The following is a 27,139-nucleotide window of genomic DNA, read 5'->3' as shown; positions in this document are numbered from 1 at the left end:
GATATCAAGGGAAACGTGAGTAGGCTGCGGACTTTATTTACAAACTACTGAACTGGAGACTCTTACTCAGCTATCCACATTTCACGGTCAGTGAATAGGACTATAACATTTGTCATATTAAGTTAGGATATGACTGAACAGTTTATAAGGAGTAGGTTACTTGTGCTTTCAGATCAGTTTAAAACTGTTAAAGACACCGCTTCGTTTTGGATCGATAAAAGAGTCATTTCTGTATGTGCAGTTTTGTAAAAAAAAAACAAAACAAAACAAAAAAAAACAAAAAAAAAGAAGAAAGAAAGAAAAGAAATTATTTCACATTCAAATACATACTATCCATCAACCATCCAGTCTCAATATACAGTAGCACCACATTAAAAAAGTCAGTAAGCAGTTAGCAAAATTATACAGCTAGCAGGTAATATACCATTAAACAAGATGAGGTGTGTAATATGAAATTAGATCAAAAGTCCCAATAGCTCAGAGGGTTACCCTTTGAAATACCTTTGCAGGATTTATAGTTACCAAGCATCTTACTCAGTGTTTGATAAGAAGTCCTTTTGAGAATATATATACAACATGATCACATGGAACTGAAACTGTACATGCATCATCAATAACGTGGAAAAAAATATGTGTTTGCATAATACAGCCACTTTGTTGAGAAACAATGACAAACGCCATTGTATGAAGATTTGCCAAGTATTTGATCAAAACTGATGAGTCATCAAGGTGAACTGCTGGGTGGTAGAGCTGGACTCATAATAGCATGTGGCTGTAAGTGAAGTGTCACAATCCAACACACACTTCCATTACTGATAAAAGTGTTACAATTTTCAAAACTTCAGTCCCAAGTTGATATGCAAGAAATTCAGGTTCCTGCAGTTTAAATATCCACAACTTTCAAAAGTTCAAAATTGATTAAAAGTTTGGTAATGGTTATAACTGAAATCAGAGGTGTACCAGTACTGAAAGAGCGAGAGGGAGTAAGGGGGTAGAGAGAGTGTGTATTGCCACTGTAAGATGTCTCTTAACCTAAGTCTTCTAAGTCTTCCACATTTTTTGTTCAAATTGTCAAGATTGAAAGCATGTAATATGTGCATAAGAGTCCCAGGATCTGATATTTCTTGCTTCTGTTTCTTCTTCATAGGCTGTGAGCAGGGACACATTTAGCCCACCCATCCTTCCCAGATCTGCCCCCTGAATATATAGACAAAACAAAAACCTTTAATATATTTTTAACAGTTCACTGTAAAATAGGTGCTCTTAAAAGTAGGCAAATAACTTACATTTCTTTTAAATATAGTAGAATAAAAAAATTAAAGATGTTGAGCAGCAGGTCACAGAGAAAATTTGAAATAAAATTTTGAAAGAAAATCAAGGCTTCTCTTGCATCTATGATACAGAATGTCATACACATACATCTAAGAGGAGGTCATGGAATAGCCAAGTACACCCACAGAGAGAATGCCAGTGGGCCATGTGACAGAGAGAAGCAGCTCGAGGGAAGTGGGTAGCTGGCGAAATTACATGGGACAGATGGGTTCTATGATAACTCACATTGATTTGGAAGAGGGTTTCTTCACTTTTGGTCTCTTTCGGCGATGAAGGGGCCTAGAACATGCAGAGCGGACACACACACACACACAGACACACACACACACACACACACACACACACACACACACACACACACACACACACACACACACACACACACACACACACACACACACACACACACACCAATCATACACAAGCAAAGATAAGTGCAACAAACCCAAGCTATAGCTGCTTATGGCATTCAAAAGCGATAACCACACAATATCCTGCTCTCTAAAAGCCTTAACATTTAAAAACATTTGGTCTGGAACCTATTTTGTCCATTTGTGCTTTGTGAAAAAAGACACAACAGGAAATGTTGGATGAAACCATACCTGTAATCATTATAGACGTTTCGTTCTTTGGCCCCTACAGAAAACAAGTTATAAGTGTTACAAAGGGTATGCCCTTGACCCAGTGTTGTTCACGCATGTGTCAGAGACCTGCGCGTGTGTGTCAGAGTTCAGCGTGTGTGTGTCAGAGTTCAGCGTGTGTGACCTACCTGCCTCAGGACTGCACTGTTTTTGACCTTTGCAGCTGCGAAACTTCACGAGCTGCTGATGCATGTGGTTGAGTGCATCACGATCCAGCGTACTGACTGCATTTATCAGCTGCGCACAAACACAGGAGCAGAAATAATAACTCTTATTATAGTGAATGTAACTTGTGTCTTTGTGGGGGTGGGCTTCAAAGATCAGAGCTCGCTGACCATGCTGTGTTTACCTGGTAAGGGTCTGTGTTAAGGTCGAAATATTCCAGGAATCCCGTAGCAAATTCACAAAACAGGAAGTTGTGTGTGCCGTTGATAGTTCGCAGGCACCAGTAGGTGTTATTGTTGGCACTGGTACAAGCACAGAATGGCCCCACTATACATCAAAAATAAAAATAAAAAATCACAGATGAAAATACCTGTTGAATTGCATCATTAACTTATACAAGACACCTTTACTATGAATATATATAATTCAAATTTTATAATACAATTATATATTATAGGTCAGTGAATGTCAGCAGCTAAATAAATAAATAAATGGACTAATTGCAATCCAGGCTTCTCTGTCTGCTGTTCTGCAAAGTTATGGCTTGGCAGAACATCCTAATATCTGTGACTCAATGTGTGTGTACTTAGCAAAGGTTGCAGTGCCTTACTTGTCCAGAAGGGGGCAGTGTGCCAGTGTTGGTTATCATGAGTGAAGCAGGTGAGGCCAGGCATGCTGCAGGTGTCGTTGTTTCGGAGTCGCTTGAGCAGTTTCCGCAGCTTTTTTCTGCGTTTATGTTCCTTTACAAGCCACTGCTTCATATCCTTAGACAATCTGGAAAACCACATTCGAATCAGGAGCAATCACAAGACTCGGTCTACTTATATTGTGCTGGCTCTGTATCAGCAGATAACCCAGTTCCACATGCAGTTTTGGCTCACCTTAGAGAATGTACCTGGCCTGACTGGGGTCTGAAGAATGCTTTGTTCTTGTATTGGTAACTTAAGCAGAAAATAATTTTGTCATAAGACAAAAATTAAAAGGTTCTCAATAAATCTGCAGTTTTTCTCTGGTGATTATTACATAAAGAACATTCTTTTTTGGAGTTCATTAGACTGTCCAATACTTCTGTTCATCAGAACATGACCTGTTGTAATTGGTTTCATTTGTCTGGCCAAGAAATCTTTCTACATAACATAGACCCCATGCTGTGAAATCAAACTTCATACTCACATATTGTGGTGGCATTCACATTCCTTTGGCCGCACCTTTATCAGATGACCTTTGACCTCTTTGAGGTTTTTTATTTTAGTCTGTAGTGTCTCAATCTATTTATAGAGAAAGAACAAAATCTGCATAACTGAATTTGCTCTTCATAGGAATATCAATTGAAAAGTGTTCTGTGTGAACTGGTTCAAAGATGTTGAATCTAACCTCATGTTCAATGTGTAGTTTGTGGTCTTTCCAGGCCTGTAGTGATTTGTATAGTCCACCATCACATTTCACTGTGTCATTCGTCAATATTGAACACCTAAAATATTTTCCACATTGAAATTTTGCACACATGAACCAAAGTAGTGCAACAATGTAAAGGTTTCAGTATGAAAGTTTTACTTTCAGACAGCATCCCCATCAGCCCAGTACATATCTGCCTTATCTATCTTATCTGCCTTGTCTGCCTTTTCTGCCACTAACCTATAGGTGACTTTGAGGGCTGTGGGCAGGGTGTGTCCAGTGTCTGTAGGTTCCATTCCACTGAACTCTTCGTTAGCTCCATAAAGAGCCTGTTTCCTGCCCAGGGTTTGACTGCTGTTCTTGGGGACAATGGGCCGGTAGCCCTGCTCCAGGTCCAGGGTATAAACTTTGCTGTCCAGGTCAGGTGGAAGCGAACGGGCCCAGCGATTCCGGGGCACAGTATTCTTTGGCTTCAGCCCTGAAGAGATTGGAACAGTGACATATAGGTGTCACACACACACACACACACACACACACACACACACACACACACACACACACACACACACTTATAATGCATTATATTCAATGGTACACATTTGTTAGTAAGAACAATTTACACCTTTTCTTTTTCTGCAATTAAACAATTACCTAATTTAACCACATGATGGCAACACTCTCTATGACATTTGATAATATACTGCATACATCATAAACTACCTCCAGCTCAGGACAGCAAATGAAAGCACAGGTAAAGATAATTATGATTAATTCACCCTTGTATGCATTTTAAAAATGTGGTTTTGAAATAATTGCACAGAGCATATTTGAGCCATACTTCTTGTGGTGAGCAGCTTCTTCCTGTCGAAGGGTGCAGAAGGATCACAGTCGCAGTGATGAAGAGCTGACCCAGACTGGTACAGCCGAGCATCACCAGCCATCAGACCCTGAACTCGCAGGGCATAGAGCCCTGCCATTCCCTTACACTTATACAGTCTTAGCACACCTGAGGAGTCCTCCAAACACTGCCACTTCTGTACACAGAGATGGGGAATGAGCCAGACTCTGAGACTTCGGAGAGTGAGGCCATAGTACTGTGTGTGTGTATTTGTGTGTGTGTGTGTGTGTGTGTGTGTGTGTGTGTGTGTGTGTGTGTGTGTGTGTGTGTGTGTGTGTGCGCACAATTTTTTTTACCTGTCCTGGTTGCTCACATGGAGTCTGGTACTCTGCTTTCTGGCACAGATCTCGTACCCGCTGGTATTTTGGCAGAGAGTTCCCACGTGTTTCTTCCTTTCCATCTGACAGTTTATGCAGAGGCTTTCTGTGGAGATACAGGAAAACCTGATTTAGACCCAGTTACCATTCAAAGACAACAGACCATCAACAGACATCAACAGCAGCGTGTCCGATATCCGAGGCATCTGCCTCTTAGATGTGCCTCTTAGACACATCAAAGCCATTTCTAAGCCATTTCTGGATGTCTACTTTTTTTGAGATACAGTAAAAAGATGAATTGTTCTTGGTTCAGTTAAAAGTGTTGTATGGATAGATCTGTTGAGTAAATACTCACCCTCTCTCCACCAGGAAAGAGTCTCTCCAAACCTTTCCCTTCTTGTTTGACTGAAACCTTGAAACATACAGAGAGCTTGTAACCTATAACTGAAGCAGGGTACAAATGTCCTATACACGCTGACTGAACAAGGTTCCTTGGACAACAGAAGATCAATCCATATTTCACAGTAAACCATATGTGACATCAAAATATAGTAAGATTACCTCATGTGAAATGACAATGATGTAATGATATAACAGCTCAGATTCTCTGCTGAAAAACTGGTGTAAAAGCACAATGTAATATGTTATGTGTGCAGCTGTACCTATTGACTGGTCTGTCAGTTTCCAGGAGCTTCAGAATGGATTTCCCATCCATGTCCACAGGAATGTCCAGCCCAGCCATATTCAGCAGGGTGGGAGCTAAGTCGATGTTGAGAACTATGTTGGAGTTACTGCGAAAGGAAAAATAACTTAGCAAAGACCAACTTTATCAATACAGGTACAGATTGTGAAAGACTGGCAGTACTCACACCGTAACTAACATTTTGTGGACATAAAACACACACATGTCTAGGACCTCACTCACATGCTGCCTGCTTCCACGTTGGGTCCTCGTATGTAAAAAGGCACACGGATGTCAAACTCATAAGGCATGGATTTGCCCTTTACAAGGCCAAACTGGCCAATGTGGTATCCGTGGTCAGACATATAGATGAGGTAAGTGTTGTCTATTTCACCCATTTCCACCAACATATTATAGACCTTTGGGATAAAAAAAGAAACAACACTTTGAAAACCATATCATATACACGCTATGCTAGACTACAAAGGCAAAGTTCAGGAAAAATTTGTTCAGGTAATTTAGTTGTTGGGGCCATTTTGGATTAGGAGTAATTGGCTGTGGTGTAGTTCAGGGTTATTTGGTGTATTGTCATAGGATACTAATTTTATACTAATAGAGTTATGCTAATTTTAATTTACAGACTATGTGGGTTTGGGGGCATAGGAGTTAGAAGGCACTGAAAAATGGTTTGAAGTCAATAGCATTAAAACTGAAAAAGAAGGAATTAAAAGAGTGAAAGATGTGTGAAAAGTGGATGAATCATTTCTATTACTCCTCAGATCAGACACCGTGAGTTTGATGGTTTTATCCTAATTTTTGGAGCAGTCTGAAAAATTGCCCCCTGAAAGTCTATAGTGAAAAAGTGGTCAGATATGGGGTTGAAAAGAGGAATAGAAGTGAGGGATTACTCTAAAAAGCACAAGCAACTCTTTCAGGTATAGTACCAAGGTTTCTAGAAAGTTTGGTGGTTCTATCTTTAAACCTGTAGACAAATAGCACTCTAATTTTTGCAAGGAAATAAGAAAAAGAAGAAGAAGAAATAAAAGTGTCTTTTAGTGACAAATGGCTTTGTCAGGCCAACTTAAATTTAGTGTTTCTTGATAATCTATAAGCCAATTCTAAGTGCAGGGCATCTCAGTGCTGCTATGCGTCTACAGATGAAGTAGGTGAAGTAGACATATCTCTGCGGAATCTGCACAGGCAAGCATGCATGCACTGGTGTACGGCAGGTTTCGTCTGATAGGTATGTAATTAGAAAGATTTCACACCTTTTCCACGCTGTCATCCACTGAGAGCAGCGTCTGCAGTCTTCGTCTCTGCAGCATGTTGGTGAACTGCATGTGAACAGGCTTCATGGCACCTGTGTATCGCAGGATCCAGTGCTTGTCGGGGTTTGGCGCATAATTGTAGCTCGGGGTGCTGGAGGGGAGGTCGACAATAATAAGTTACAAAAACTGTCGACTGTGAAAAGCTGATAGCATTTTCTAAGAACGTTCCATGAGTTTGTTGCATAAACATAAATGTGCATAACTTGAAGCGTGAAAACTTTAACCAGCTACATTTGTGGGTGAATAGAGCAGCTTGGTGTAAAATGCAATGAGTTGTGTCATATGGTATTGAATGAATACGGAAGAGCATTGTGCTGGAGGTGAAAATATGTATTGTTACAGAACACTTTGCACTGTAGCCAAATTTAAAATCCTATTTTGTATTGTAATAAGCCTGGCCATTGTCATATGTTTGCTTTTACATTTGTGACAGAACCTCATAACCAATTGGAACAATGCGTGATCATACGGGACAGCTGCTACATTCAGATTAATATTAATAACACTAGACTGACAGTCTTATCAATTGTGCAATTTGAAATATATGAGATTAATTGTTGTTAAAAATATTTTAGTTAAAAAAAAACAACAATTAATCAACTCAGAGAATGTGCTGCATGTACAAGATTATAACCTTTAAAAAAATCCTAGAAAATAAGGGGGGGAAAAACATATTCTCAGCATGGTAATAACCAGATGCAGAACACTAAACAAAATCTGTGCACACATACTGTTGGCCTTTGTAATTCTAATGAGGCAATAGTTTTATAGTCAAGAATGAACAATGCAACATGAGCAGTTAATACAGCAGGGCCAGCTATAGCTCTTGGGGCTATTTGGTAAATTTTCATTTGCCAAAGGCATTAGAGGAGCAATTACTGTGAATGCATCATCATATTTCTCTGGAATATGAAAATCTTGGGACAAAAGCCAAATGTGTGCTTATTATAAAGAATAAATCATTCTTTATTATAAAATAATGGGTGCTACTACACTTCAATAAAAGCAAAAAAATCACTTTATTGGGATGGTAACAAACATATGTCTTCTTTTGTGCTATTTCTACTTGATACACTATTTGGCCAAACATATGTGGACACCTCTCCTAATTATTCAGTTTAGGTGTTTTACTAATATCCATTACTAACAGATGTAGAAAATCAAACGCACAGGCATGCAGTCTCCATAGACAATCAGTGACTGTATAATGGTTCACTAAGTCCCTTAGTTCTAGTGGAGGGTAATGTTACTTTTACAGCATTCAATGACATTTTAACAATTCTATGCTTCCAATTTTTGCCACAACAGTTTAGGAAAGGCCCTTTCTGGTTTCAGCATGACTGTGACCCTGTGCACAAAGAGAGGGCCATAAAAACATGGTTTAATCAGTTTAATGTTGAGGAACTCCAGTAACCAGCACAGAGCCTTCAAACCCACTGAACACCTTTGGGATGCAACATCGACTGCGAGCCAGGCCTTCTTGTCCAACATCAGTGCCTAATCACATAAATTCTCTTTTGACTGAATTCCCACAGGCACACTCCACAGAAAAGTGGAGGCTGTTAAAGCCACAAAGGGAGGGATGATCTTCATAATTAAGGGTTGTGGTTTTGGAATGTAACATGCTGACATATATTCTGCTCCTTATTGTCTATATTGTTAATACTGTCTTGACCGTTGTTGGTCAGAGGTGGATGGCCCCTCCCCCTCAGTCTTGGTTGCTCTCAAGGTTTCTTCCTCGTGCTCTAGGGAGTTTTTCTTTGCCACTGTCACCCTTGGCTTGCTCACTGGGGGCTTGGATTCGAATGTTTGTAAAGCTGCTTTATGACAACATCTGTTATAAAAAGTGTCATATAAATACATTTGACTTTGACATATTATTCTTAGTTATATTTATATGGCAACTTTCTTGAACTCAAGGGCGCCTTACAGGCAGATATCAGTTTTTACACTCACTCACACCAATGAGAAGCGGCAGCCAGTGCGCACAGCATACTCTCAGTCAGAAACCAGTCAGAAGACCAAGACAGAGCAACAACCATCACTGGACATATATGAACACACTAAAATATATATCTATATACTTACACATAGGTCGTATTCATACAGGACAATTTAGATTATCCAATCAACCGTAACTGGAGACCCCGGAGGAAACTCACACAGACACAGGGAAAACATGGAGACTGCACCTTGCTCCCAAGTGCTGAGAGGCAAACATGCTAACCACCCAGCCACCGTGCTGACATAGGTGTGATGATCAGGTGTCCACATACCTTTGCACATATAATGTACATTACAGGACTGAACTGTATGCTTACATATGCTGCGAGGCGTTGGGGAAGGCTCTGCTATACTGGGGCGCTGCATCTTCTGGGCCATGTGGAGCTACATGACTCAGCACCATCATCACAGGTCGGTGGGGGTACAATCTCTTTGACATTCGGAAGAAGTTGATACTATCATTCGTGATAATATCAGTGAGGTAGTCCTGCAGGTGAAGAAGTTTGGAAATTGTTGATGTCTCTGAAATAAGAGTTAGGGTTTAAATGCTCAAATGTGATTTTAAATTTGACTCCTTTATCATGTGTGTGGACATTGCAAAAAGAACCGATCTCTTAATAAAACAAAAACAAAAACAAAAAATCTAATTTCTCTGACAACAGTGGCAGTCAGAGTAAAATGACAGATGAAATATCTTTTTAAATTTGCCCTGAGTGTCTTTGTAATGAATAGCATGTCACACACATAACACCACTGCAAGTATGGTTGATAACAGAACCCTTTACTAAAAGACTTTACTTCCATAGTATACTTTAAATATTGCAAGAATAAAGACTAAACTTTTGAAGTAAGAACTGTTTTATCCATAAAAAAGCATTTGACATTTTAAAAAAATCCAATATTTAAACTGTTGAACAAAAAGTTGCGAAAGGATTGGATTTAGTATTGAACCTTGTGATACTCCATGCCATGTTTCTCACGGACCCCATTTCTGCACAGAGAGTAGTTGTAGAAGCGGGAGTTCTTCACTAGTGCTACCCATTCTCTCCAGCCAGGTGGCACATACGAGCCATTGTACTCATTTAAATACTTCCCAAAGAAAGCTGAAACAAAAATGTAATTACCTAAGACTGTACAAAGCAATAATAACAAACACAGCCCATGCAGCATTTAATTAAAATCCAAGCATCTTTTGAATGACTGAACACTAACCAGTCCTGTAGCCTGAATTGTTGAGGTGAACAGCAAAAGTGTAAGGCTCATGGTGAGCCTGCCATGAAGGAGATGAGCAGTTCTCATTGTTGGTGTAGGTGTGGTGGTTGTGCACATATTTCCCAGTAAGAATGGAAGACCGTGATGGGCAGCACATGGGAGTGGTGGAAAATGCATTAGAGAAGTGAGTACCTCCCTGCATCATTATGTGCTTGGTTTTGTTCATGGCTAGCATGGAGCCTGAGAGGAAGAAAGAGAGAGAGAGAGAGAGGGAGAGAGAGAGAGAGAGAGAGAGAGAGAGAGAGAGAGAGAGAGAGAGAAAAGTATAAAAGGATAAAAGAACATCACTTCTGAGTGTGGCCCCATTTAATGAATTCCTTTAATGCTTTTTCAGACTGTCCTATGTAACAGATGCTTGACCATAAATATCGCAGCAAAAGCATGTGGTGATAGGAGCGGAACAAAGACCAGCAGCAAAAGGGCATTATGTCTCCACTTCAGTGATGAAAACACTTAAGGGCCTCACTGCAAGGAGCAGCAGCCAGTTTGGCCCACTCAACAAAGCCGTCCATCGGTTGACCTGTGTCTGCATGGAATGGGTATGGTGCCATTTTGTATACTGAGCCAAATGAGGTAATTTCTTGATGTTTGACGCACATTTGTGCTTCTATAGCTCACCAAGCTCTATGTCCTGGTCATCGGTGAGGATGAGGATAATATTTGGGCGAGCATGGCGTCTGTCCCTCTGCAAACGAGACCTTTGGCGTTGGCTGGAGAGGTACATGGATGCTTCGTTGAGGAACCCAAGGAGGCAAAGGAGGGTGGCCAGTCTCCACCCTGCCATGGCTTCACCCAGGCGGTGCCACCACCCTCTAAACCTTTTTCCAGTACTGTGGAAGGGCTCTCAGCTCTCAGTGTATCTGTCAACAGCACAAAATGTCATCGTTAACCCTGTACAAAAATGATAAGGTTTCAAAGTTGTCATATTATATTATGGTATAAAATGCTTCGAAATTGTCTCTTTCTTTCACACACACACTCTCTCTCTCTCTCTCTCTCTCTCTCTCTCTCTCTCTCTCTCTGTCTCTGTCTCTCCCTCTTTCTCTCTCTCTAATTGATATCATGGGCTCCATTGACTTAGAACCTTTTCCATTTAAATGACATCATTAACGCTGTTAGCATTAATCAATCATTAATGATACATAAAAGTGTACCTACATGCCTACACACATGGCTGCCGGCCCAGAGACTAATGGTAGTGGGCTATTGTCCAAAGGAGCTTGCTGAAGGGTGAATGACACAGGGCAAAAGTGACAGAATGAAGGAAAAAAAAAACAATATTAGAGGAAACAGTGGGATGCTAGTGGATCAGAAATGATCCAGGGTATGTCTGACACAGCGCAAATTAGCAGGTGGCATTTCAGCAGACATCTCAACTCAGTTCAGTTGGACATTAAGCTGTGCTTCACTGCATAGCTGTATACTGTAAGTGTAGCCAAACCTCTTTTATTTGCTTCTATTTGGCTTTTGCTAATGCTTAAAGCACATTTCAGTATATTTATAGAAATATTTACTGGCACACTTGCCTCCTAAATTAATTACTTTTGTAATATCTGTTAATTTTTATTTGTTAATATCTGTTTTGACCACTAGAGCATCAATACTGAAAAGCAGGTAAATTAAGTCTGTTAAGGTATAAGTGTAATAGAACATTGAGTTGAAACCTGGCACACTATTGATTTAATAATAATAATAATAATAATAATAATAATAATAATAATAATACATGCAATGTATATAGCACTTTTCAAGAACCAAAAGATCCTTACAATTAGAAGTACACAGATTTAAAGCTGCTCAATATATATATAAAACCAGTCATCAGTTTCTTTAAGAAAAGGACCACTAGAGCTGTCAACCTATACTCCACTTATCCTCAGAATCAGGCTTAACCAACCAAGTAGGTTTGCACTTGTACTGAATTTGTCATTGGTTATGCATTAGTTCACAATACAGAGCAGTCCATGTAGAGGACAAGGTGTTACCATTTACATTTAGCTGACACTTTTATCCAAAGCAACTTATGATTATGACTGAGTACAAATTGAGCGATTGAGGGCCTTGCTCAGGGACCCAACAGCGGCAACTTTTTTTTTGGGGGGGGGGGGGGGGGGGCTTGAACCAGCAACCTTCCAATTACAGTTCAAGTACCATAACCAATGAGCTACCACTGAGCAGCTTCAGCAAAGAGTTACTCTCACTCTCATCCTGGAGCTATTGGAATTGTCTGTGGTCCTATACCAAATATGTGACCACATTACTTATTGATGTACTGTGCAAAATACAGTGTATTGGGGTATTAGGGGTATTAGATTGCTGTGATTTTCTCTAAAACATGAACTACTGTCATCAGCTATAAGAGCTATTTCTGTGTAAATGATGAAAGTAAAACTCACCTGAGACAACTCATACTCATCACTGTGTGTAAGGAACTCATCCCCATCATTCTATGGAAGGAACCTGGGTCTTCCAGCACAGCTCACTGACAGCTGAGATGTCCCTCAGACACCCTCAGAGCTCACTGCACATTACACCATCCATGAAAAGAGCTCACTGCACACTGCATCATCGCAGAAAAGAGCTCACTGCACACTGCATCATCGCAGAAAAGAGCTCACTGCACACTGCATCATCGCAGAAAAGAGCTCAATGCACACTGCATCATCGCAGAAAAGAGCTCACTGCACACTGCATCATCGCAGAAAAGAGCTCAGTATCCTACAGCACCATCATTGTATTATCCTACTGCATCATCATCTCAGAGAGTTCAGTATCCTACTGCATCACCACCGCAAAAAAATCACTATACTACTGCCTCACCACTGCAAAAAGTTCACTATACTACTGCATCAGTGCAAACAGCTCACTACCTTTTCTTTTTAATCATCCCCTTTCTATCACTTTCTCTCTTACACACACACACCAACTCTCTCGCTCTCTCCTTCTCTTTCTTTCACACATACACACACAGTTGTATTCACTCCATGTTAATTCTTGCCCTCTCTGTACGTATTGTTCTCTTTTGGGGGGAATGGATGAGGTCTGACCTTGGGGTTCTCTGGCTGCTTTAAATTCTCTAGGCTGCTATACTCCTCATCACCCCCCACTCCACCCACATCCCAACACCCTCATCTACTCCACCCACATCCCACACCCTCGCCCACTCCACCTACTTCCCCAAAATCACCCGCCTCCCCTACCCTCACCCACATCCCCCACCCTCGCCCACTCCTCCAGCCACACCCTCAGTTGGCAACTGATGAAAATAACAACCACAGAAGGGGCCAGTGAAAGAAAATGTAAACAGTTCACAGTTGTATAGGTAGAGATACACTGGAGATGTCCTGCCTTTGCAAAGGCTGCGAACACTACTAATTAGGAAATTCCAAACTCCGTGGGAAAGCCATCGTTAAGTCCCCTCTGCAATGATCCTTATAAAAGAAACAAAACATATTGCAAGTGGAGGAGATTTTAGAATGTTGTAGCAGATTATGCTACTCATTGCTTATCTAGACCATCACCCTGACAAAACAAGCTACAATGGGTTATGACAAGGAAGGTTTAGGTAAAATGCTGTGCTATACCAAATGTTTATCAGACTCCATTCCCATTCTCTCTGCCAATCTGTCCATTAGTGTTGTGTTCCTGTTATCGACACTGTGCGCTGCTGTGTCAGCACTGAGTATACTGACATACTGCTGAGACTACCAAATAGAGACCAACATGAATGTTAAGTTTCAAAATACTTTATCTTATAAAAAGATAATAATAATAATAATAATAAGAAGAAGAAGAAGAAGAAGAAGAAGATGATGATGATGATGTAGAAGAAGAAGAAGAAGAAGAAGATGATGAAGAAGAAGAAAAAATATTTATAAAGCACTTTTTAAAACAATGTTTACAAAGTGCTTTACAAAAGGATGGTTAATCTTATCTTTACAAAACCTGTGTAATTCGGTTTTAACTTCTTTAATTTTTAATTTTTCAGGTATACAGACAACATGGAAAACAGCCGTGTGAACCCAATGCATAACCTGCAGTAAACCTACCTCTAAACAGCTAAATGTAAGTATTGGGTGTATGACTCAGTGAATGAGTATGAATTGTTATGGGTAGAACAAAGTATGTCATGGAGAAGAGAGGTGAAGTATGAAAAATAAGGGCCATCAGACTGTGAGTCACATTCAAGCAATGCCTCAAGGGAAGAAGAGAAAATATAAAGACGTTCAGACTGTTATTACACAGTACAGACAGATAATATAACTAAAGTATATCTGAGGAAAATCTATTATTATATGTAAAAGATAAAGAGTATATAGAGTATAAACAGTATATTTGAGGAAAATCATAGTTATTTTTTGGAGATTATATTTGAGGAAAATCACATTGTTGAAAATCACATTATTTGTCGAATACAAGAGTGACGCTCTGTGTATTTCTTATTATGCATTTCTCTGATTCATAATGCATAAGGAATTCAGGGGAGCCCACAAGCGTATCTGCATCTAGTTACAAAGCTGGAAGGTAGCACTGTGAACTAAAACACACACACACACACCCACACACATACACACACACGCACACACATGAAGAGTGCAGCACAGTGCTTAATATAAAAACAATGCTTAATATACTTGATAAAGCTCCCATGACTGGAAGCTTTGAGCTGGTGCTGATGCCTGTGTTCTTCTCCTACCACCATTCCTTCATTCCTCCATTCCTCCCATTCCTGCGGTGGCAACAGAGCTTGGCACAGCCAAGAGAATGAGTGTCCTCTCAATGATTCCGTATGCAAACTCACCAAAGTCTCCTTGAATTTACCAACAAAGGTTGGTATTCAGATGCAAATGGTGCCATGACAAGCCTCTTTCAGGAAAGAAGCAGAAGCTTTTCTCTGGCAGGCAGTTGATTTGGGCGGGTGCAGGGGGGATGGATTCTTGGAATGAATACTGTACATCACCCAGTTTATGGCTGATTTGGTCAACCGAGGCTTCCCAACCGCCCCCCAAAACACACACACACACACACACACACACACACACACACACACACACACACACACACACACACACACACACATACACAAACACACACACACACACACACATTTCCCAACATTATTGAGTGGAACTTATATGCTATGGCATGTCTGACAGCTGACTAGAGAGTATTTATAATTGTATTGTCAGCAGTAGCAGAGAAGCATTCTTCTTAGGCAAATATTGAAAGACAATTAGCACAAGCATGAGGAGGCTGAACCACAAGGACATATGGGCAAACTCCAGTAGAGCAATGCCGCCTCAGCTCTGCTGAAACATCAAAACCTAAAATCACTGAAGTAAGCACCAATCTAAGCTAAACACAGCTATAAATAATCAGTTGTCCTAACTCATTTGCATAAATTTAACAACTGGGAAAACTTTTAGAGGCCTATTGAGAAAACCTTTAGGCCTACTCCCAGGATTAAAGCCTGTACTCATCATATCCCAGCAATTAGGATCATATATTTCAGTGTGCCGGCATGGTGTTGTGAAGAGGATGCTCCCCCCCATTTGAGTCTTGGTTCCTCTCAAGGTTTCTTCCTCGTGCCCTGGGAGTTTTTCCTTGCCACTGTCACCCTTGGCTTGCTCACTGGGGGCTTGGACACAGATAAGTGTAAAGCTGCCTTGTGACAACAGCTGTTGTAAAAAGCACTACATAAATAAATTTGAGTTTGACTTTGACTTTGGTGACTGTTGTCATGATTGTTGGCATTGTTGGATTTAGCAAGCAAATGAGTAGACTAGAAATGTGCAAAAGAAAACAACCGAACATTTTTAAGTCTAATGAAAGTAGAAAGCGAACTACTCTGTAGGGAAGACTCTGTGGAGAGTAGGACGAACACTAACTCTGTTGCCTTTTGTTGTTATCTTTAAGTCTAACTGTTCTTACTATGCTGCTAAATGAGGGAGAGTGTCATTTGCTTTGCTGACTTTTACCGCATGCTTTTCTGGACTATAACTATTTAAAATTCCTAGATAGATAGCTAACTTAGTATGTAATAATATAGCTAGTACGTTGTAGCCTATTATTTAGTTGGCTGTTGCAAAAACCCAAGGAGGATGGGAATGAGGTGGAATAGGAACCATAATGTGAGGATAAACCCCTGCATGGTATATACCACCAGCAAATAGTGAAAGTAGTTGATATGGAAAAATCCTACCAGAGGCACTAATCATGGCAGCAGAGGAGCAAGCTCTGAATACAAGATCAGTAGAGGCTGGGATCTGCATGAGGCAGGACCCCAGATGTAGGCTGTGCAAAGGTTCCCATGAGACAATCCAGCACATAACTGCGGGATGCAAGATGCTGGCACACCAATCATACATGGAAAGGCATCACTAAGTGGCTGGCACAGAAACGTCTGTGAGGAGAACGTGCTGGAGGTTCCAAGGTCAATGTGGGATACACTACCGAAGGTGGTGGAGAATGACTGGGCTAAGATGCTGTGGGACTTCCAGATACAGTTTGAAAAAATGGTAATGGCTAACCAACCAAACAGCAGAAGAGAGCCATAGTGGTAGCTGTAGCAATCCCAAGCAATAGCAATATCAGGAACAAAGAACACAAAAAGCAGAAGAAATGCCAAGGACTGTAAGAAGACCTAGAAAAGATGAAAAGTGAAGGCAACAGTGTTTTCCATATTAATTGGAGCACTATTAGCTGTGACCCCCAGACTGGAAGAACAGCTCCAGCAGATCCCAGGAACAACATGCAAGATCTCCATTCAGAATAGTGCAGTATTGGGAACAGCTAAGATACTACGCAGGACCCTCAAGCTTCCAAGCCTCTGGTAGAGGACCCAAGCTTGAAGGAAAAAGACTGGAGGACGGCAAATGTGAAATTTATTTTTACATGTATCTTATCAACATGAGCAGCTCTTCATTAATTTTGCACCACTTTTGATTTTGTGAAGAAATTCAGCCATTACAGCTTTACTCCACATGAACAAAGATAACCGACTCACACTTGCTATTGTACAAATGCCTCACTGAAAAATGCCATTAGCCAATGGGGTGGTTATAATGAATGATAAAGCAAATGATTCAATGTAATTAAGTGTAAATGAAAAATTGTTTTTCCCCAAACGAGGAAAAAACATGTAAAACATTTAAAAGATCTTAAAGAAACTACTGTAAGAACAAAGGGTTGGAAGGATAAAATAATTCTGAAGTTAAAAAGAAATACATTACACTGTTTATTTCTATTACAGCAAGTCAATAATTCCCAAGGTTTTGTCCTAATGGACAGCAGCTACCAGCTACAATTATTTGCTAACTACATTTTCACTACGGTTGCGCCACGTAATGAAGTAAAGCAAGTAATGCTCAGACCGCCTGCACCCTTTCAGTCAGCAATCCTGAGGGGTGTGTGGTTAGTGTGGGGGTCTTGGTCCCTGTGGGTCTGAAGCCCCAGACAAAGAGAAAAGTTGTGGGGTTGGGGGTGGGGGGAAACTACACCACTTTACCCCCCTCTGTCCTGAGATTTGGCCCTCCTGAGGGTAACAGGGCAGAGAGGTCTGCGTACAAACTATCAACAGTAGTGCGATTGTGCCTCCCAAGGCTTCAAACAGACCCTGGATGTCTGGCTCTAGAAAAAAAGGAACCAGAGGAGAAAACAGTAATTGTTTCTGGTAAATGGTTATCTGTTGCAATCTCAATGCTTCTCTTCTGGTGGAGGGGCAAATCCTGGCTAATCTGAGGGCATAAAGTGAGAGAGAGAGAGAGAGAGAGAGAGAGAGAGAGAGAGAGAGAGAGAGAGAGAGAGAGAGAGAAAGTGAGAGAGAGAGAGAGAGAGAGAGAGAGAGAGAGAGAGAAAGGGCTACTTCACTTTGATATTCCATTACAGCAGTGGGAGAGGGCTGTGTTACTGAACCATGATGGTAAAGTGAATGAATGAGTCCAGAGCAGCATGAATGGTTTCTGCTGCTACACCAAAAGACTATGTTTCCTTTAATCAAACAGAAAAAAAGAAACCTGGACACATGCAGAACAAATTGATAGCTAAAAAAGAAACATATTCATTAGTTTAAAATATTAGACAGTACAATGGTGAAAAGAGAAATAAAATTTTCAGTTATTTACATAAACTTAAAAATCCACTGAGACCGCATACTTTCGCCCCTCGATTATACAGACCAATATATACTTTGATTCCACAAGGAGATGGGTAAAAGCGTATTAGAATAAGCTCTCCTCACATTGCTCTGTTTCAGTAACACCACAGGCCCCCAGTTTATATTGTCATTTGTTTTGTTTTAATTACAACTAATTTCTTGTGTCTACAGCAAATTACTTGGGGGAGAGGGGAACTGTAATGGCCTTGACTTAATGATGATTACCGACAATATTGCTTTCTCATTTTAGCCAACAACCTAAGTGGTGAATCCATTAAAGGAGTCACAAATAAATCAATATGTTATAACTGCCACTGCAGGACATACCAGAAGGTTGCACATCCACCACAGACTGTACCTGTGGGCCTAGCCCACATTGGTTTTGATGGGAACATTCTGATCACCTTCAATTATTTTGTAGATCTTGCCCATGAGAAAACACTTGTAGCATGCAACAGCATCTAATTAACACATCTAAAGCCTTGGATCCTTACATGGCGTTACATGTGCAGCTATGGAGAAAATCCAGTGCCAGTGGCTGTCAGTGTTGTCATAGTGGGATATTCTAATCATCCATATGGTTTGCCTCTGGGCATGGGGACCTTTCACTGTCTCCCTTTGCTGACTTTCTTCATGCTAATCCTCTATCCCTTTCTCTCTCTTTGTGTTTAGATTAGCAGGCTTAGTTATACTTCCCTCCACCCACACTCCCCAAATCCATATGTGGAACACCCTTCCTTGCCAAAAATACACAAGGGTTTTAAGTCTGCATGGGTAAGATGGGATGTTGAAAGGGGGAATTAGACAAGGTTCCACAAACAGATTACTGATCCGTATTTCAAATAAGGATCTCCACTAATCAGACATAAAAAGTGTGGTGATTGCCTTTAGGAAACAGACTGTGATTCTTTAAAATCTGATTGAAAAATACTTGAAAAAAAATCCAAATGTCTGTATAAATTTGTGTACCTAATGGTTGACTTCTCTTAATTCCTTTATGGCAAAGCACAATGAAAGAAAACTGTTCTCCCATCCTCATCTGAGTTTTAGCTCATCAGAGAGCTGGTCCTAGTTTAGGCTCTTCCAGTCTCTATATAGACATATATATATATATATATATATATATATATATATATATATATATATATATATATCCCTCTCTCTCTACTGCTCTTTAGTGCTGTACTATTGATATTGTATAACAATAACATTGCAGAAGCCTTGCAGGTTTTTTAATGAAACCCCAGATTAATAATATATTACCAAACCCGTCCCCTGGACATTTCTTATTGGTATCATTTGTTCTCCCTGCAGAGACTTAATGTGCAATCTATACCAGTTACATACACACACACACACACACACACACACACACACACACACACACACACACACACTCAAAGTACAGACATGCACAGTGGCACATTGATATTCCTTTTTTCACTCTATATTTAATCTCCACAGAGTTTCAGTACTTTTTCAATTTAACTAATGTTAAAACAGATTTTCTATTTATTGATCAATTAGGCTGAAGGATGAAGGCGAATGTTAGCTACAAAGGGACAAAAAACTAACCACTAGGTCGGACTGGAGTTTATTACAGCAAAGTCTCTGTCAAAATGGCCTGACTATCATCACTTTGTCTTTGATACAAAATATCTCATTTTGACTCCTTGCTCCATGGGGTGTCAGTAACTCATGCATAAATTAAAGCAAAATTCTAGTGAGATCATAGAATCCTAATTTTTCTGTGCCAATAATTTACAAGCCGAGGTCATGCAAATGGAGGCAAAGCTATGTGGTTTGACAGACTGCCATTATTATGTCTCTTCAGGCCATTTCCTATGGGGCTTTATATACGTATAATCACTTTATGGTCACTGATTCACAGTGGGCACTAATTTCCCCTGTAAGCCATCAGCCATTAGAACAGCTCACATAAAAGCCCTTCTGTCACTGACTGGTGTCAGGGCTTTAACCCTATAGTTAGACTGGCCCTGCTACAACCCCCTGTCTAAAGGGAAGTAGACATTTATCAATTGGATAAAATCCCCAGAAACTGACTATCATCCTTTCCACAATTACCCACATTTTTATCTTTTGACTTTCCTTGCCTACCAATGATGAATAAATGCATGAGCAGACTAGCACAGGTGCATGCCAGCCGTAAATGAGGACTATGTCAGGTGACGTCTGCTACAGGCAGTTATGAGAGGCAGCACGTCGCTATTGCGAAGGCCATAACAGCTAATGAACAGCCAAGCCTGACCAAGTTGCCATAAAACAGGCCATAAATCTTCCCAATGAATGGGTTCGCAGACACCAGCTCCAGCTCTCTTACAGGCATGGGGTACAGCAACACAGATTTTATAGCCAAGGTCATTCAATTAATGACCCTTGAATTTCACAGTCTGTTCACAGTCAGTCTGGTATAAACCTGTGTTCTTCTTGGATGGAGAGATAAGCTGTTTTTGGGGGGAGCATCGGTCTGCCATTATTACATACTGCCATGAATTACAAGAGAGGTTCAACCCTGGCCATCCCAAAAACGTCCCCCATACACAGAGACCAAAGCTAATTTCAAAGCCATGGGGAGCCATGGAACATGCGAGAGTGAAGCCAACCTGCTCACTTTCAGCCATTGGTGATTTCCAGAGCTCTACGGGTGTTAAGCTTCATTCAAACCTATTAGAGCAATTACTGAAGCAATGGGAAAATGAGGAATTCTGAAAACTCCCTCATAGAGGGAGGTTAATGTTCAGAGTATGCAGAGTTTTGCCTTTGCCTGTGAGAGTAAAACAAAGTGTTTAGTACTCATAATCTACGATCTATGACAGGGATTCATATAGACAGCCTGACCCAACATTCCCAATCCATACTGTTGCCAGTGTTGTATCCCCTGGTGTGTGGGCAATCTTGATACAGTCTGTGAGTCGGGGTTGGGGTGCTTTAATAAATGGGCATAATGCCCAATGTTGACAAAGCCCAGAATCTCCTGCTGTCAGCTTGCTTTGTGTGTAGTTGGAAAGAATCAATTAAACCAGCTCACAACAGACCATTTTAATATCTAACTTCTAATTAATTGGCTGGGGGATATCCCCAGCATGGGGAGATGAGCGGGAGTCCTGCAAAATGCAACCAAAACATGCGGGTTGAAATATTAGATCCTATTTAAAACTGCTCAGCCATTTAAGGCAACAGAGCGCTAATACCAAATTTTTAAATCTGATGCATGAATTCAATTTTAATTGAACTTTAATTTTGAAATTTTCTCCACTGTTTAACAGTAGGAGGTTCACTTGATTTGACCAAAAGCAAATAATCAACTGGAACAGAATGGGAAGAGAGTTGAGCTCTAGTCACACTTCTTTGAAGTCAAGATCATAAACATGCACACAACTCTCCTAGCTTTTATTTATGCTAAACACAAAAAGTCTAAATATCATATTCAATAACACACCGAAAGATCATTCATGGACAATGATAGTCTCACAATAGTAAACCTTCCTTTGGGGAAAACATCACAAGTTAATGACCTTAATTAACCTGTGTTATTTTCCCCAGAGGAAGGTTTACTATTGTGAGGCAATGACATTATTATGCTTCTGAACAGAAATGCCAGTAGGAGTCATGCGCTGATATGATGCTGTCATGTCGAGAAGACGCGGCTCTTTCCTGACAGGCAGAACTACTCATCAGGATGACTGATATATTGACATACATGAACCCACAAGAGCTTCAGCTGCGGTCAGAAAGGATTCAAACTCTCTACAGTGTGGGTTTCAATTACTGACTCATCCGTTGAATAAGGTGAAAAATAAAGATTTTGCAGACTGTATAGTTCTACTTTGTTTTTAGTAGTAGGTAGTATTTTGATGGGGGGGTTTTTTGTGTTGGGAAAAACAGTTCTATTTCTGCTCTTAAAGTTGTGGAGGAAACAACAACCCAGCCATACATGAGCCTAAGTCATGCTCTCTCCCTGTATCAATTAAAGTGAATGTTACTGTTAAATTGACAAGTAATAACTGTAAACACATGCATAAGCTCACTCAGCCTTGAGAAACCAGTTCAACTCACTCTTTGGAGCTAAACAAGGACTCCCAGAATTTGTTTACTTTTAGTCCACCAGCAGTATCTACAAACAACACAAACATTATTTGCTGATCTATTTTCATCAGTGTTGCTTCACATCACAGTTATTTCATTAGAGGAAAGACTCCATATTGCATATATCAAATGAAAATGATACCCCCAAGCCTTTGGTTAAACTTGGATGAACCTAAATAAATAGAACATCTGCTCCCAAGGCGGACATGATTCAGATAAAATCAGGTTTCATCATTCCTCTTTTTTCATGTAAACAGTCCTCTATAATGGCCAAGGCCCACAGATGCTCTTCTGAATTGTGTCAGACTCTTTCCCATATGTCATTCACTCTTAGGAGTCATCTGTGACAGCTGTCACTGGCAGTCATGCCTCCACCCTCACAGATGTCATGATGGGTTTTACAATCACTATAATAATGACAGTACAACAGGGTTCTGCCAACCACTTTCTACAATGTTCATTTGAGGAGTCATGGAGCTTCTGAGCGCATCATTTGTTTTTACCATTGATACCAAACCACTCATAAATTAATAATTATATTTGCATAAAAAATGGCTTTTTACAGAAACAAAAAAAGTGTTAGATGTAATTTCAAGATTTCAAGATAAACCATTGTTGATGTTTTCTCAAATGTTACAAAATGTTTATCATCACTGCTGCTGTGACTATCAAATCAGTTCCTTCTGTATTTCTAAGGTGAGCTACACTTTATTCTCTATGAGTGGCAATTTTTTACCAGGTCAAATCAGCTATGACACAAACTTAGCCCTGTGGCCATGTTTCTTTGATTCCACCATGGCTGGATGCCTCCCAATCGATTCCAGAAACCTCTCACATATCCAGTTAAGTTCTCACACTGTTCCCACAGGCACTCTCTGAAGGCTGCTCTGTGACCACTACTTTTGTTTGATGTTCATAATGACTTTTTGCCTTTCTCCAGTCTTGCTGGATTCCTATCAGAAAATAAGTTTTATGAAAAATAAAATCAGACAGAGTGATTGAGTAATTCCAATGATTAAGAAATCATAATCGGTATCTAACACGAAACTCACTTTCTTATCATTATATTCCACTTTAATTTCATTATAGTATTAATTGGACACTTTTGCTTTAAGGAAGGAAGGTGATAATGTTATATGAAACAAGGTATTGGTATTGGTATTGGTATTGGTATTGGTATTGGTATTGGTACTGGTATTGAGTCCTGGGAAGGTGTGTAAGCAGATATTGTACAGTAATGGCTGTTGGAATCAGGACCTTTGCATTGTGGGAAGGCTCTGAGTGATGTGTAATGGGATGAGGGTAGTAGTGATGCTTCTTGTAGCTGGTTTAATATCTAAAGCAGTGAAAAGCCAGTGCCAGAAGGCTTTCATATACTGAGTATCATAAGCTTTATTACCATTGCTGATAGTCATCAGCCCCTGGAACTGACTAAGATATACACACCTCCTTTGTATAAGAGCACTGGCCTTCTGACATTTCTCACAAATGTTCACATTATGCCTGAGATAAGGAAGAGGATTTTGTGATCTGAGGTTTGTGATCAATGTTTTAAAATGAGTTCACTCATGAAAGCACCTTTTCCACCAGAGGAACATCTTGGTTATGCAGCCACTGCTGCTGCTGTGTGCATTCTGTAGCTCATAGGCAATTATTATATTTCACATATCAAAAAGGGTATAAACTGGTTAGCAAGACATACTGATGTTATGAGCCTGACGACACGGTGGGGAAAATCAAATACAAATGCATATGAAAGGTCACACAGAATGAGAGAGAGAGAGAGAGAACAGTTAAATGAATAAACAAAGCTTCTAAATGGAGATACATTGTCACATTACAGTTTCATGACAGCTTACCCTAGACAGTCGAACACACACACAGTCTCAGCACGTACTGCACCTGGTCTAATACTGATACAACGTCACGCTTCAGCCACTGCTGCGCAAAACTTTGCCACCATCCACATATCATTCCAAATGAATCTTGATGTTGCTTTTCTCTCCTGTCTTTGTGTTTCATCTGTCTTACCCAAACGCTTTATGGCGTCAGTCAGCAGCGAACAAAGACATCTGCTTTTACATTTATTCTGTTGTGTATGGTGCAATGTGTTGCATTTGGCACATGCTGTCATACTGAAATATCTGTAAGCCTAATGCTTGGTTATGGAGTGAAGTGGGAAAGTTTTTTCAGCAAAGTACTGTTAGCAAGCCATACCCAAGGATTGCACCTTGAGCACTTGTGCACTGTCACTGATATCCGCTCTCTGTCAGGTCCATCTCTGGCGGCACACTGCGCTGGGAGCTGAGCTGCCAACACTGCCTCTTCTTTAGCACACGACAAAATGCAGATCTTCCCTTTTCATATGGACACGGCAAGATTATGCACTGTATAGCACGTCTATTTGCAGCTTCTAGCCTACATAATGTATAACATGACAAGGGCAAAGCTCAGGTTCTGTGAGGTCCCTCCCCTATTCCCACATGTATACTTGTAGAGGAACCCCAAATAGCTCCCACTCAGAAATCAGGGAATTGAGATCAAATCCTGTTTTTTTCTGTCATAGAGAAATCCCACATGAGCGAACATGCTACAGTTCTCTCAGTTCTACAGTATGAGCTGAACTACTTTAGTAGTATTTTAGTTACTACATTAGTAAAAGGTTGTTGGAAAATATTAAAGGTTCCCTATGGAAAAATAACTGTATTGTATGTTTGTGTGAGATGTATTTGTGATGGTGTGTAAAAGTAAATAAGCAGTATGCTGGAAATAGAAGAAATAAAGAGAAAGAGCGAGAGGGAGGGAGAGAGAGAGAGAGAGAGAGAGAGAGAGAGAGAGCAAGAGAGAGAGAGCGAGAGAGAGAGCAAGAGAGAGAGAAAGTGAGAGAGAGAGAGAGCATGTGCATGTGTGTGTGTGTGTGTGTGTGTGTGTGTGTGTGTGTCTTGATGATGAAGAAACATGAAATTAATATCAGACCTTTAGGTGTAGGTATGAGTATCCATCCAGCAGTATTAAATGAATTCTTACACATACCTATCTGATCTAATGCTGTAGTGAGGTTTTTTTTAGGCCTGGTGTTTTGATTGTACTGATTGCATTTTATTGTCACTCAGTGCCAGAGAGCCAGTGAGATGAGGACCGGGGTCTCCAACCCACACTCCAATAGGAAGAAGGGAGACTGAGCAGCGAAGGAGTGCAGAGTAAATAGTTAATGATAGAGGCACAGATGTCTCACCTTCGGCCATCTCGGTCATTACACACACCACAAACAAGAAAGTATGATGAATATTTAATCCAGGGGGACACAGGTTTATGGCCTTAACTGAACAATCTCTCAGAGTGACCGACCTGACCGTCAGGATGGGTGCTGATTTATGAGTCTGACTCACTCACTGCTATGAGCCTCTGAGGCTGATGATAGAATAAATTCACCTGTCCAAAACCACAAATCTGATGCAACTCTCTGAAACCAACTACATATAAAACCAGAAGCAAAAAGAATTTTATCAAGACCCATGAATAAAAAGTCTGGAAGTAATAGAATGACCATTAAAAAAGTGATCAAAAAACACATCATGTGCAGAATACAAAGTTATACAGAAGGAACCTAAGCCATCTAAACCTTTAACTACACTCAGCCACTCAGCAAAAGTAAGACAGCTAAAATAAAAACGTACATGAAACACAGCAAATGGTTCTATCATTCAGCTGATTAATGTTATCATTTAAATAGCTTGAAGACTTTATCTTAGGAGTGGATAGAGTGAGATGCCGCAGATAAAGCTGTCATGTGAAGTTAACTGGCCAGAACAGACTGCCGAGTGCCAGTGTTATGATCCGTCCGTCCTCACTCACTACACTACACAGCCTCCTATTTGCATTACAGCAGGAATGGTTGTTGTGCATTCTTGCTTGCAGGAGCTAGAACACATGGAGCTGGAGTATGTAATGTAGGGCAAAGGAAATTACCTCATATCAGTCTCCTGAAACCTGACGAAGGTCTTTCCACCGTCGCTGCGGGGGGATCGGACTCAGGTGGGCCGGTGGGTCGTCACCTGTTCAGTTCAGTCCAGTCCACCTCGTTCCTCTCTTGTCTCCCTGCTAGCTGTGTGAGTGGGGCTCTTAGGCAGCCCACTGATAAAGACACACCAAGAAGAAAAAAGAAGGGAGGCGTGGTTGCATAGCGAATAAATAAAGCAGGCAGCGAGGGAGGGAGGGAGAACTCCCTCAATCTACAATTCAGTGTCTCCCACTCCTAGTTCCAGTTCTCTCATTCTCTCTCTCTCTCCCTCTTTCTCTCTCTCTCTTATTTTCTCATGCATATTAACATAACCTTAACTCTTCCTCACTTAGCCTGACTAGCTCTCTCTCCATCTCTTTCTCTCCACCACTCTCTCTCTCTCTCTCTCTCTCTGCCTCATACACACAGCGCACCCCCCCCACCCCCACCCCACAAAAAGACGCGCGCACACACACATGCTCACACACACACACACACACACACACACACACACACACACACACACATACACTCACACACTCACACACACACTCACACACACACTCACACACACTCATACACTCACTCACACATTCACTCACACCCACTCACACACACACTCATACACTCACTCACACATTCACTCACTCACACACACACACACACACACACACACACACACACACACACACACACACACTGAGACAGACTCGGTCTCTATCACTCTCCCTTTCTTCTTTACCCCTTCACTTTTTCTCTCTTTCCCCCCCACTCTTTTTAAACATCTCTGTGGTCGTTTCAAGCAATGGCAGTGTGACTGAATCAGGCCAGTCCCGGCCATCT

The 27,139-nt window shown here is 40.7% G+C and overlaps 1 protein-coding gene across 3 annotated transcripts; it reads right to left on the bottom strand.

Annotated features, from left to right (window-relative positions):
- Positions 1-20: 20 nt before the first annotated feature.
- On the bottom strand, positions 21-26,374 carry sulf2a (sulfatase 2a). Of its 3 annotated transcripts, XM_027012458.2 has the most exons (22): positions 26,266-26,374; positions 11,193-11,257; positions 10,653-10,894; positions 9,975-10,214; positions 9,714-9,865; positions 9,080-9,249; positions 6,699-6,849; positions 5,674-5,849; positions 5,411-5,539; positions 5,104-5,160; positions 4,728-4,854; positions 4,372-4,567; positions 3,774-4,011; positions 3,513-3,609; positions 3,312-3,406; positions 3,020-3,079; positions 2,749-2,912; positions 2,323-2,465; positions 2,102-2,210; positions 1,935-1,968; positions 1,558-1,611; positions 21-1,197 (listed from the first exon to the last, which is right to left on the bottom strand). In XM_027012458.2, exons 3-22 carry the CDS (start codon positions 10,816-10,818, stop codon positions 1,167-1,169), a joined length of 2,589 nt encoding a protein of 862 aa, XP_026868259.2. In that variant the 5' UTR covers positions 10,819-10,894; positions 11,193-11,257; positions 26,266-26,374; the 3' UTR covers positions 21-1,166. The 3 variants fall into 3 exon arrangements, with proteins under 3 accessions (XP_026868259.2, XP_026868258.2, XP_026868260.2); XM_027012457.2 differs by lacking the exon at positions 11,193-11,257; XM_027012459.2 differs by lacking the exons at positions 3,020-3,079; positions 11,193-11,257.
- Positions 26,375-27,139: the final 765 nt, after the last annotated feature.

This window comes from Electrophorus electricus, chromosome 20 (genome assembly GCF_013358815.1).
Source record: "Electrophorus electricus isolate fEleEle1 chromosome 20, fEleEle1.pri, whole genome shotgun sequence".
NCBI classification, from domain to species: Eukaryota; Metazoa; Chordata; class Actinopteri; order Gymnotiformes; family Gymnotidae; genus Electrophorus; species Electrophorus electricus.
This window is presented reverse-complemented; position numbering and strand designations above follow the sequence as displayed.

Coding starts and splice junctions, on each gene's coding strand:
- sulf2a (XM_027012458.2), bottom strand. CDS start 10,818: ATGGCAGGGTGGAGACTGGCCACCCTCCTTTGCCTCCTTGGGTTCCTC. Junction 2,913..3,019: donor GGCCAGGTACATTCTCTAAG/GTGAGCCAAAAC, acceptor GTGGTTTTCCAG/ATTGTCTAAGGATATGAAGC. Junction 1,198..1,557: donor AAACCCTCTTCCAAATCAAT/GTGAGTTATCAT, acceptor CTATATATTCAG/GGGGCAGATCTGGGAAGGAT.